The 13104-nt window shown below is 48.1% G+C and overlaps 1 protein-coding gene across 1 annotated transcript in view; it reads right to left on the reverse strand.

The window, feature by feature from the left end:
- DOCK5 (dedicator of cytokinesis 5) overlaps nt 1-13104 on the reverse strand; it is a gene marked incomplete at its 5' end in the record, with an annotated part of 172525 nt that overhangs the window by 18100 nt on the left and 141321 nt on the right. The window contains 6 exons of the mRNA XM_081091307.1: nt 50-226; nt 2052-2138; nt 2582-2666; nt 3686-3767; nt 6111-6252; nt 12328-12432. Coding sequence (XP_080947433.1) covers nt 50-226; nt 2052-2138; nt 2582-2666; nt 3686-3767; nt 6111-6252; nt 12328-12432 — 678 coding nt within the window. The remainder of the gene's footprint in view (nt 1-49; nt 227-2051; nt 2139-2581; nt 2667-3685; nt 3768-6110; nt 6253-12327; nt 12433-13104) is intronic.

Raw genomic sequence — 13104 nt, forward strand, 5'->3', positions numbered from 1 at the left:
GCTGACACAGTAACTACTGGGCAACACTGGCCAGGGCGACCCAGCCCACCTTTTCATAGTTGGAGTATCCCCCCATGACGGCCGGATCTACGATGCCATTGAGCAGCATGGAGAGAGGATGCACAGAGAGGGACCGGTCCCAGGCATGCTGCTGAACGCAGTTGCTGATCTTCTCATTGGTGAGTTCCATGGTTTCGATGGCATTCTCCAGAGGACTGATTTCCTCCTGTGACAGACAGCACGGGAGGGGAAGGGCCCTTCGTGAGCTCCACAGCAGAGACTGGAAAAAGCCCAAGTATTCCCCTAATAAGGTATCAAATTCCCACCAACCAAAGAAGAGTGAGCTTTTGCTGGTCAAGGTTATGTTTCTTAGGATACCGTACTTATTTGAAATGGTGTTATAAGTTGCAAAAATAAGCTTTTAAAAGTTTCCTTTGAAAGTATAAGGGTGGCTTAAATATCGGAGCTATAGAATGATTATTTGGGGGGCAAAGCATCTACAGAAATTCTGAGAAGAAAAAAGTTGGAGTTATAATAATGATGGTTTCTTAGGAAAAGCTTCCTTAGAAATTTTTGAGAAAATCAATGACAACAGAGTAACAGGATATCTGATCCAAGACAGAAGCACCACCACAAATGTTCACTGCTTCTCCCATGAGGAAAGGTAAAGGACTTTAGCAGCCAGACATTCAGACTATACACAAGTCACCTTAGTATGGGTTCTGTGGTTAAGAGAAGTCAGAAACAGAGGGATGCATTAGGCTATTCGGGCTGAATTTTGGATGAAAATAGATGTAATATAGATTCAGAGAGAGACCTTCTTGTAGAAATGTCTTCAAAACCAGGTTTTAAGAAAAACTGTCTCCTTCCCCATTTTATCCATTATCATGGGTAATTACTCCCTAATCTTCTCCAGACTTGATTCTAAGAGTCTCTGTCTAAAAATCATATTCATCCTTAAAGAATAATGATATACACCAGTGGAATGAGACATGCAAACCCCAGTTTAGATATGTGTTAGACATAGTTCTTGAATGCTTACTTATGTACCACAGTGACAAAGTGATTAAGATATAATTCATGGCTGGGAGGAACTTATGATTTCAGTGGGGTCTCAAGTCGCATGAACATGGTAAGCAGCTCATTAGAAAGAAGTGCAGGAAGCGATGGGCAAAGAGAAAGAACCTCTAAGCCAGCTTGGGAGTTTCAGAGATGGCTTCCCAGGGAAGCTGGTGCTTATATGGAATCTGAATGGGAGTGAGTTAGGTTGAGAAGTGGCAAGAAGGCATTCTGGGTAGAGAAAATGCCCCAATTTCACAGATGGTTGAAATAGCATGGACTGAGCAGTTTAGTTCCAGTAGAGTCCATCAGAGATGAGAAGAGCTGAGTCAAAGAGACCCTGTGCTAAGGAGTATGCAGTTTACACTCTAGGCACTGGAGAGCCACAGAAAGGCTTTAAATATGAAAATGACAGAATCAGGTTTCACTATGGAAGTCACACTGAGGCACTGAGGAAAGTGGACCTCAGAAGGCCCAGGCAGGGAGGCCAAGTAAGGTTTTTTTCAATGGCATCAAACTAGAGGTGAATGGGGGACTAGAAACAAGGTACAGGGGCTGGAAAAAAAAAGAAAACAGATTTAATCAATATTAAAAACAGGCAGCTTTGGGGAGTGGACGATGGAAGAGTCTAGGATGACTGTTGATGTGATTAGCTGAGAAAAAGAGGAAACATTCTGAGAGCGAAGAAAGTGACTGACAGGAAACTCAAGGAGGCATTTCAAAAATGTTTCTGGGTGCTGGCAGGAGACGAGGACGCTCCCGTGGTCATAAAAGAGGCATTCACGGTGCACAACCTTTAGGGTTGGTGCTGCAACATCAGTTTTACAAAGACGGTCTATCAGACAAGCATGCTTTTTATTTTTCTTCTGGAAAATGGAGCTGCCAGAAGAGGCTGGCTGAGCTCGTGAGAACCGGAGGGGGGATTTAACAAAGGCTCTTATTCTATTTGGAGACAGAAATACTTTTCTGAGTTCCAGTTTCAAATGACTCACTGTTGAAATCTGCCTGACTTCAAACCACTTGAGGATCCCGGGAAAGGTGTACCCAGTCGTATACGTGGTCCTTTCAATCCACATCGTCTGCCGGAAAGAAGAGGAGGAAATGTTGGTCAACTCCCAGGCGTTTAGAAGAGCAAAACTCCCTGGTTCCATTAAATGAGGTTCCCTTCTCAAATGCCTCCTTAGAGAAAAGGCCATATTTTCTCTAAAAAAGGACTCATTCTGGGTGTTAAAAGCTGCAAGGGTCCTCTCTCTGGGCCCTCTCACCCTCTGGATGGGAAGTTTGGGGGTCCAGAGAGGGGTGACTGCTCACAGTCACAGAGGCGGCAGGCTCAGGAGTGCAGCCGTTTCTGGACTCCTGGTCTAGTTTTCTACTTAGATGACAGCCTGCTGTCCTGGCCCTAAGCACATGAAGCCTCTATCCCCAGCCGCCATCATTTCTGCAGGATGAGCTGGTTAGCTGGAAGGCGGCTATTTTGGATGTCAATTCTACCTTTCTCTAAAGGCCTAAGGGCAGAACTCACAGCAAATTCGTTGTCCGGATCCTTTTCTCCTTTCCGGAACGGCCGCGAATATTGGAACTGCTGCACTTCGTTGGCTCGGTAGTAGCTGGGGAAAGAGACAGCCTGACGTCATAGCTCTCAGAAAAAGCTCTCCGTGATCTGACTGCAACGAAGCCTGGGGAAATGAGACATCCTCCGCACACGAGTCTGATCCACGGAGCTCTCAAAGCCAACAGTCTCTGCAGTGAGGGCTGACGTCGGCGCAGTTTCATTTTACTGTACACCTTACATTACTTAGGAATCTGCTTCACAGCTCACAATTTAAAAAGGTTATGTATTTATGGCCACGTTTGTAATCTCATCTGTATAGTTTTGTAACAGTTCTATCCATCCTACTAGTGTTTTAGCTTCTCAGAAGGGATTAGACCTTTAGTCATTGGGGAACTCACCAGGCAGGCTGAATAAGCTACTACTGACCAGTGAGCCTGCTGAGTAGCGTAAGAGCTAGGGAGCCCAATTTCACGTTGCTCTAGAGACCCAAAGGGTGGAACTCACAGGATCTGAGAGTGAAGTTCCTGAGTTCCCTCCATCTGCTTAAAAAACAAAATCCTCACATCTCTTTGCGTTACCAAGGCCTTGTACTGAAAATGCAGTGGACAGCTACTATGGTCGAAATGTTCTTGTCCCCCCTAAATTCCTTTGTTGAAATCCTAACCCCTAGTGTAATGGTATTAGGTAGGCCCTTCGGGAGGTAATTAGGACATGACAGCGGAGCCCTCATGAATGGGATTCGTGCCTTTATAAGAGAGACCCAGACAGCTCCCTAGACCCTTCCTTCCCGTGAGAACACATGGAGAAGATCTATGAACCAGCAAGCAGGCCCCACCAGGCACCAAATGTGCCAGCGCCTGATCTTGGACTTCCCAGATCCCAAAACTGTGAGAAATCAATTTCTGTTGTTTATCAGCCTCCCAGTCTGTGGAATTCTGTTACAGCAGCCTGCATTCTGTCCCTAAGACAACAGAAGGTCTTCCAAACTGCAATGAATTGAAGACCCTGGTTTTGATGTACTTCTAGATAAAGGGTGTGAGACAGGTGTTTTAAAACACAAGAACACACGCTTACTTTAAGATCTGCTCTGGAACGGGTTTATCCTTGTAGTTGGGCGGCAGGCTCATCACTGGCTTGACAGTGAAACACTGCATGTCTGAGGAGCTCGCTAAGGAAGGATAAGGACGGGCCATGAAGCTGCCACAGGAGAAAGCTGCCTGCTCCTCCTGCTTTACAGACGGAAATGGCACGTGCACGGACCATTCCCCTTCCCCAAATGCCAGGACCCCATGGGAGAGGGGGCTCCCTTTCCTATTGCCTACATGCCTCATTCAGTCATCATCCTAGGACATTGTTTTGGTCAGACACCTGTAAACAACCTTCCCAGGGGAAAATAGAGGAACATAGATATCAATTAAATATTTTTTAAAAAGTGATTAGAAACTTTTAAATCATTTCTTTTGGACAACATTCCTCTGAAGTAGCCAGTCTCTGGACACCACTTGTTTATCGAGGGTCATGGCTGGGCACTGTATGAGGCATTTTGAACATGTTATCTTCAGTAAACACAATGACTACCAGGTCATTATTCTCCTTTTATCAATGAAGATTCTGAGGATCCGAGAAAACCCAGACCACACCACTGGGAAATGAAGTCAGGCTCGGGGGTAAGGCCTCCTTCTCTGACCGAATGATCTGATCTCTGAAATGACTTTCATTGTCTTCACCAGAGCAGGTACAGGTTTCAATGCCTCTAGTATTTAAACTGCAAGTTAAGGCACTTGGGTCTAGAACTACCAGCCTTTCTCCAGGTGACGTGTGCAGTCCACCTGTACTGCAGTCACCAGAGACTTAATTCAAAACGCTGAATTAGAATCCACAGCCGCTGAATTAGAATCTCTCTGTGTGGATTCTTCTGTGTAATAAAATCTGAGAACCACTGGGCTATGGCTTATGCTGTTAGAGTTTATAAATTACCTCCTTTTTATTTTGATCCTCACAGAAGTGCCATTACTTAGGGAAAACAGACTCACCCTCAAACTTGTTGATGAGCACGGCCTGGGTAACTGAGGCAACTTGGGCAAGGCCAAATGGCTCTGCAGACCCTACCGAAGGCCAAGCACCAGGCTCCTGCTTCCAAGTTCACCTCTTGGAGCCCTCTTTCACTGCCACGCCATGAAGGCACCTCTGTTGTTTCCTAAGCCCCCATAACCCAAGGACTTACCCTGGAAGACCTTTCTTTTCCAAGCATCCACTGTGTTAACAGGTCACTACTACTCTTAAAGGTATGTCTGTCTATTGAACTATTATTATCATCTCTTTCTATCACCATGTACCAATCTATGTCTATAACAGCTAATACATATGAAGTTTTATTATTCATCAGGCACTGTTCCTAGTATTTTACATATATTTACATACTCAATCCTTATAAGAAACCCAAGAGGAAGAATGATGACCATCCCCATTTTATAGATGAGAAAACTGAGGCACGGATTGTCGTAAGTGTTTCCCTCCACGTCCTGCGTGGTTCAGGGTTCGGGTCTGGAAGGGGAGCCGCACAACAAATGAAAAAGAAAGGACACGAGATAATTTGGGAATATTGGGGGACCAGGCGAGCAAGTCCAACTCAAGAGGAAGGACTTCCACTGTGCTCATTCCTCACCAAGCTTTTCATAGTGAGAGGTAAACAAGGTAGTGGTTACCAAGGTTACACTGTTCTTGTGAGTTTCACTTGTTTTTGTTCTTGTGAGTTTCACTTGTTTACACCATGGTTATACTTCCGGCACTTCCTCAGCCCACAGCTTCCCAGATAAGATCCAGGGAGTGTTACAAGGTCAAGCCTAATTATGCTAAGAGGACTGTGCCCTCTAAGCTGGGAATTGTTTGTGACTTTGCCCACTGGTCAGTCCGAGGCTTAACCCTATATCAGCTTCCCTACAATGGATAACTTAAGTAAATTGCCCAAAGTGACATAGTGATGGAGCCCATTTTCTTATCTACCTTGCCACACTGGCTCTGCCTTATCTACTCCTTTTAGACCACTGTCCAGTTTTAAACATCTTTATTTTAGCATAAAACCCATGAGAAAGCTTTAGAAGTGACTTTGTTATGGAGCCCTTAGTATTAGTTTTTTTCCCTTTTTTTTTTTTGATAATGCGTGTAATTGATTTTTCAATAAGTTATGGTATGTTACACAAAAAAAGCTATACATCCTTATCCAGAATTCAGAACAGCAAGTATTTTCTCTTCAAGCTTCCCATGTGGCTCTAAAATATATCCTTTCATATTCAAGATTTGCTTATCTCTCTGCTTTGATTACTTCATAACCACGAGATGAGGACAGTAGGGTCTCAAAGCTTTTATACAGACTGGGACACTGAGTCTAAGTGGTTTAATGAGTTTAGAGACGGGGTGGAACCCTGAGCTCCCAGCTGGGCTGGGCTGCAGCAGGTTACGGTACAGAGCCTCTGTGCCGGGTCTCCCTGTGCAAGGATACACTGCTTCGGGGAGCACTTGATTTCCTCTCCCGGGGGTGTGGTGCTGGTCATCTTCTCAGCATTGGGGAACTGAGTCAGCAACCTCAGACTGAAGTCTTCTCGCCTCTCATACTCCTTCCCCCGGTAGATGAAGACTTTGTTCTGCAGGTCAGAGACAGTAAGAGGAATAATTAAACATGAAGAATGAAGGGACAACCGGAGATCTTGGTACTGAGGAAGCCATCCCAGCCAAAGTGCAACCTACCATCAAGTTCTCATTGAATACCTACTACGTGCCTCACAGGAGCCATCATATCTGTCAAGAGCTCCTGGTCTAGTTGGGCAGCTGGTCACAGGCAGTGCTTCTCACAGTGTTGGCCCAGTAACCACAGATGGTGCAGTCTACACTGACCCACAGAGAGTATAAGGACCTTGTGGCCTAACGTAGAATCATGACTGCCAGGAATGATGTTCATTCAGTTTAGCTGGTATCTGCACAGTAAGGCATTCTCAGTGAAGGAAGTGCATTAATTTATCTTCTGCAAGACCCTTCTCTCATCACGGTCCAGGGACAGTGTACACCAGCACTCTGAGTGACTCAGCCACGGGGAACATCAAAGTACGAGGAGAATCGAGACAACATGTCTTTTGACACAGTGACAGAGTGATAGCATCAGGAGTAAATTACAGCAGTCCCTAGCCAATCCTGCAAATCACTGTGGATGGGCTTAAAAACAAAAAGAAGTTTCCTGGGCCCCAGGCATAAGAATGGTTTTGCCCATGCAAGTTCAAGTATAGCCATATTTTGAAGGTTTCTGCTCATCTGATCAGATGAGAACTTAGTATCGATTGGCAGCCCACTCGTGATCCACTTTAAACTGAAACCTGGGCATTATTGTTCTGTAAAATGTTTTTTTCTTAATCACGCATCCATTCACATACAAGTATGTGTTGAGAAAATAGTAAATATGCTAGCCACTAGGGCTATATGGTGACCCTGCTCTCACGAATCTTACCTTCCGGTGGGGAGAAATAGAAAATGAATAACAAATTAGTAAATATGATAATTTTAGACAGTGTAAATAACGTAAAGGCAATACACCTTCTAGGCCAAACACTGAAGGCAATAAAAATTTCCAGAACTTTTGGAATAGGTGATAAAATTTGTCCAAGCTGGGAAAGATGTATGTGACTGATTCATGCATTATAAAATTTCCTCATTCAGGCAAAACTACCTGGGAAAAGGATCTATACTAATAAAAGGGTAATATGCTAATTAGATGGGACATCTTCCAGACGACCTTCCGGACATCCTTCCTGACAAAGCCAGGCCAGGGTGAAGCCACCCTGCCCCCAGTCCTGGTCCCGGGCACCTGTGGCCTTAGCCTGGGCGAAGCCGCCCTGCCCCTGGTCCCAGGCGCCTGCGGCCCAGGCTAAACTGCCCTGCCCCCGGTCCCAGTCCCAGTCCCAGGCGCCTGCCGTCCAGGCGAAGCCACCCCACCCCTGTCCCGGGTGCCTGCAGCTGCGGCTGCAGCCCGGGTGAAGCTGTCCTGGTCCCCGGATTGCGAGAGGCATCTCCGACTGCCGGTTTAGGCCTGATGTGGGATCAGGCCTAAACCGGTAGTCAGATATCCCCCAAGGGGTCCCGGATTGGAGAGGGTGCAGGCTGGGCTGAGGGACACCTCCGCCCCCGTGCATGAATTTCGTGGCCCGGGCCTCTAGTCCTATCTAATAAAAGAGAAACATGGTAATTGGCGTACAACCGCTACCCTTCCCATTGGCTAATCAGGGCAATATGCAAATTAACTGCCAGCCAAGATGGCGGCCGGCAGCCAGGCAGCTTGAAACTAACATGAGGCTTGCTTGCTTCAGTGATGGAGGACTCCAACGTTCCCCGCCTGCCGCTGTAGGCCTCTGAGCTGCAAGCAACTATGTAACAAACATAGAAGCTAAACAAAACCCCAGAAACCTGTCGGGCTTCAGCCAGCAGGATCGCAACACTGTAAGCAAAGGCCAGAAACCTACTTTCAGCAGCGGAGGCCTAAGAGCTGGAGCCAAGCCTCAAAGCTAAAGCCGGCCCAAAATAAAAAAAAAAAGAAAAGAAAAAAAGGAGCAGTTGGGAGCTTCAGTCACCCCCAGCCTGAAACAGCCCTCAGCTCCTCACTCAGACTGGCCAGGCACCCCAGTGGGGACCCCCACCCTGAAGGGGGTGTGACCAGCTGCAAACAGCCATCATCCCCTCACCCAGGCTGGCCAGGCACCCCAGTGGGGATCCCCACCCTGATCCAGGACACGCTTCAGGGCAAACCAGCCGGCACCCACCCATGCACCAGGCCTCTACCCTATATAGTAAAAGGGTAATATGCCTCCCAGCACCGGGATCAGCGGAGCCACGAGGCCTCCCGGCACCGGGATCAGCGTGATGGGGGCAGTGCCCAAAACCCCCTGATCACCCTGCGGCTCTGTGTGTAACAGGGTGCAGTGCCCCAGCCCCCTGATTGGCCCTGCTCTGTGTGTGACAGGGTGCAGCGCCCCAACCACCCCCCTTCCCCCACGGGCCTTGCTCTGTGTGTGATGGGGTAGAGCCATAACCTCCCCATTGGTCCTGCCCTGAGTGTGAGAGTGGCGGCACCCAAACCCCCTGATGGGCCCTGCTCTGTGGATGATAGAGGGCGGCGCCCCAACCCCCTGATGGGCCCTGCTCTGTGCATGACACAGGGTACAGAGCCCCAACCCCCCTGATGGGCCCTGCTCTGTGAGTGACAGGGGGAAATGCCCCAACCTCGATTGGCCCTGCTCTGTGCACGACAGGGGGTGGTGCCGCAACCTCCCCATCGACCCTGCCTTGAGTGTGACAGGGGATGGTGCCCCAACCCCCCAATCGGCCCTACCCTGAGCGTGACTGAGGGTGGAATCACCTCTCGATCGCCCTGCTCTGTGTATGACAGGGGGCGGCGCCCCAACTCCCCAATCGGCCCTGCTCTGAGGCCGACCAGGGGCTGCACCTAGGGATTGGGCCTGCCCTCTGCCACCCGGGAGCAGGCCTAAGCCAGCAGGTCGTTATCTCCCGAGGAGTCCCAGACTGCGAGAGGGCACAGGCCGGGCTGAGGGACCCCCCTCCCCCCTCTAGTGTGTGTGTATATATATATACGCAAAGTGTCCCCGTGGGAGTTCAACTGGGAGTTCTATCGCTCACTATGATGTGTGCTGATCATCAGGGGGTGGTGCAGATCGAAGGAAGGCCCGGCCACCAGCCAGAAGGCCCTGATCAGCCCTGATTGCCGGCCAGGCCTAGGGACCCTACCCAAGCACGAATTTCGTGCACTGGGCCTCTAGTCAGAATATAATAAAACACTAATTGCATGAAGTGGACAATGGTTGTGAAAGGAATAGACAAGCAAAAGGTCAGCACAAACTAGCTCAATGTGAGACAGAGCTTCAAGGAAGATACGGAACTTGTTTGGGCCTACATGGGAAGATAGGGTGAGGGGAGGAGACACAGGGGAGAGGACACCCAGGTATGGTCAGTGACAGGAGGGATAAGGCCTAAGGACAGGAAGTGGAGTTCAGGTAGAAGAAAGCGCTTGGAGAACCAGAGCATGAAAGGCGTGAGAGGCAGGCAGAAACCCCAGAGAAATCACTGCAAGTTCTGGAAGGAGAGAGCAACACAATGAAAGAGGTGGTGCAGACAACCTAATCTGATGGTGGAGCACACATCCAGCTGCAGGAACCTGAGACAGGACTGGGTGGGGCAGGAGAAGCTCCAGGATCTGGTGTTTGACTCTGGTGTTTCGTGAAGGACAACAGAGATGGGGAAGTCAACAAGGATTCTGAGATCACTGCCCCGGAGCAGGAAGAACAGAGGTGCTGTTGCCAGAAAGAGAAGAGAAAGAGACCTGGCTGGGATGGGGAAGAAGATAATGTAATTTACATATTCCAAGTTTGGGGAAATTGTCTATAACTTGCATTTAGGTTATATTCCCATGACTATACTAGCAAGACACACTGTATGAACTGAATGAAGTCATTCAATGGCTTAATCCCCTCCTCTGTGACTCTGTCCTTTGCGCATTCCTATCTAAGTGGTGGCTCCAGTGCCATCCAGTTATGCAGGCCAGAAACCAAGAAATCATTCTTGACATCTCTCTTCCTCACCCACATATCCCGTCAATGATCAAATGCTGTTACTTCATGTCCATGATTCTAATCCCTCCATTTCTGTCTGAAGCCACGTCCCTCGGCCGACCTGTCATCTCTTCCTTGACATCTTCACTAGTCCCTAGTGGCTTACTTACACACCCCTCCCACCCATTCTCCACACCAAAGCCATCACCTTGCCAACACCAAGTCTGCAACGCTCCTACTGCTCTTGGGATGCCGACAGCACCCACGTCACCAGGCCTGTATGCTCTTCCCGCACCTCCTGCCTCATCGGCCTGGCTCACCCAGCTGCCTCTGTGCCCGGTGCTCGACATGCTTTGTCCTATCCTCTTTACCTCCTTCATGCCCCGCTCACCCTTCACAGTGCAGCTGAAGCTGACATTCCCTGGGAAGTTGTTCCTGACTCTTAAAACAAAGTCAGCTACAATGTACATATAGCAAAATCTACCCTTTCCAGTATAAAATTCTGTGAGTTCCGACAAATATAACTATGGCCACACTCAAGATATAGAACAGTTCATCACAACCAAAAATGCCCCATGCCCTTGTAGCCTAGTCTCCCCCACCCCAGCTATCAGTTAACCACTGATGTGCTTTCCATCCCCATGTCATAGAAATAACATTACAGTGTATGTAGACTTTAAAGTCTAACTTCCACTTAGCATAATACACCTGGGATTCATCCGCACGGCTGTGTGTACGAGGAGTCTATTCCTCTCTATTACTGAATAGTGTTCCATTGTATGGCTGCATCACGTTTGCTTATCCAGTCTTTGGTGACTATGAAAAATGGTGCTAAACCACCATGTACATTTTATTTATTTATTTATTTATTTAAAATATATTTTATTGATTTTTAGAGAGGAAGGGGAGGGAGAGAGAGATAGAAACATCAGTGATGAAAGAGGATAATTGATTGGCTGCCTTCTGCCCGCCCCCTAATGCGGATCGAGCCCGTAACCCAGGCATGTGCCCTTGGCCAGAATCGAACCTGGGACCCTTCAGTCCACAGGCTGACGCTTTAGCCATTGAGCCAAACCAGCTAGGGCCACCATGTACATTTTAAAAAATTTACCTTTATTGTTGAAAGTATTACAGATGTCCTCTCCCCCCACCTCATTAACCCCTGCACTCCGCAACTGCCCCCCGCCCCGACCCCAGGCCTTCACCACTATATTTTTATGTGAATGTAGGTTTTTATTTTACTTGGGTAAGTAGTCTCTGGTTAACCAATTCATATAGCCCAGAATACCTGTCTTGGTTAGTGTCAATGTTATATTTGCTTATGTGATTATCTAATTCACATCTCAAATATTAGGTTGTAAGGTTCTAAGAGAGCAAGGACCATATCGAATTATAATGAGCACTGTAATGCTAATGCTGAGTCTGGGCCTGGCACACAGCAAGTACTCAGTCCACAGGTTTTGAATGAATGAATAAACCACCTCCTTGTTAGGCACTGTGAAGAATGTAAAGTCCTTGCCCACTTTTTCTTTTTCTTTCAATTACAGGAAGGGAGATGGACAATATGCTTAAACATTGCTAAGTGCTGCTGAAAGAAGCTTATTTCTTTGTGGGAGAAATAAGAGGGTTTGTTTATTTTTTAGATTGTAAAATACCATCGCACTGTGGAAAGTTTTGAGAAGGGAAAAACATAGTCCTTTCTCACCATTACAACAAGATTGTTTTTATTTTTGCAAAACTATTGCAGTCTTATCCTTGGGATATTTGCTTTCAAAATCACTCGGGCTGGAAATAAAATAAACAACCAAATGCATCAATCTGCACTTTTCCCTGGCCTGACCCGCAGCAGCAGCCAGGGAGGATGTTCTGTTTTTCCCCTTTTCATTCCACCTGGGAAAGGTCATTTTACAAAAGAGCTGCCAGAATCCCAGAGGTGGCCGGGTGTGGGGTGAAGAGGCCGCCGCTCAGGAAGCGGTTTCCCTGCCGACCTCCCACAGCGAGAACACGGGCCTCCGGCTGCCAGCACCCCAGGCCCATCTGGAAAAGAGAGGAAGCCTTTCCTCCTCCAGGCTGCACGGCTAATGGCTTGGAGACCACCCTCAGGTTCCTTACCCGTAGGAAAGAAGGGAAGCCCTGTCCGTAGTATCCCACAGCAAAGTATTCGGGCTGCGGCCTCATGGCCTTAATGATGTTCTCATAGAACGAGGCTCTTTTTTTCTGGAAAACAAAACAAGACATTCCATAGCGAGGTTACAAGGGCACAGTTGGGGGGAGAAAATAAAAAGATCTATTTACTTTGTTGTTTCCCATGTAACACAGAGAAATGAAAGGTCTTTGGAAAATATCTTGCCGGACAACGTTATCCTCTTGTTGGGCAGGAGGTTTGGACCTGGGCCCAGGACGGGGCCGTGGGGGCCTGCGTTCCCTGACATCTGCAGGAGGATGAACCGGTGCACTCTGCGTGGCGGGAGCACTGCTTAGCTTTCACAGTTCCCTGAAGGGGGCTCAGGACCCTTGCAAGCTGAGATTAACGAAGGCGGTTGCAGTTGAGTGCAGATAAATGATAGAAGAAGATAAAGAACCTTCCAGTTCGTGCAGGTGGTTTCGGCGAAAGCCCTTGGTTCAGCCCCAGGTGCCCAGAGGTGAAGATAAAGTTCTGTGTTTCAGTATCTGGCGCCGCCCCCCCCCCCCCCCCGACTTTAACTTTTCCCATCAGAGAGGCTTCCCAGCCCGAGCTCAGAATCAGATAGGCAGGCAGGCAGACCTAGGGGCCCAAGGGTGGCTCCAAGCCCTGCCACCATGACTGTGTTACCACAGCTGCCCCTGGTCTGCAGGGGGTACCTTCTAAGACCCCCAGTGGATGCCTGACCTGCGGATAGTACTGAACCC

Source organism: Myotis nattereri (genome assembly GCF_964212035.1).
Source record: "Myotis nattereri genome assembly, chromosome: 5".
NCBI lineage: Eukaryota > Metazoa > Chordata > Mammalia > Chiroptera > Vespertilionidae > Myotis > Myotis nattereri.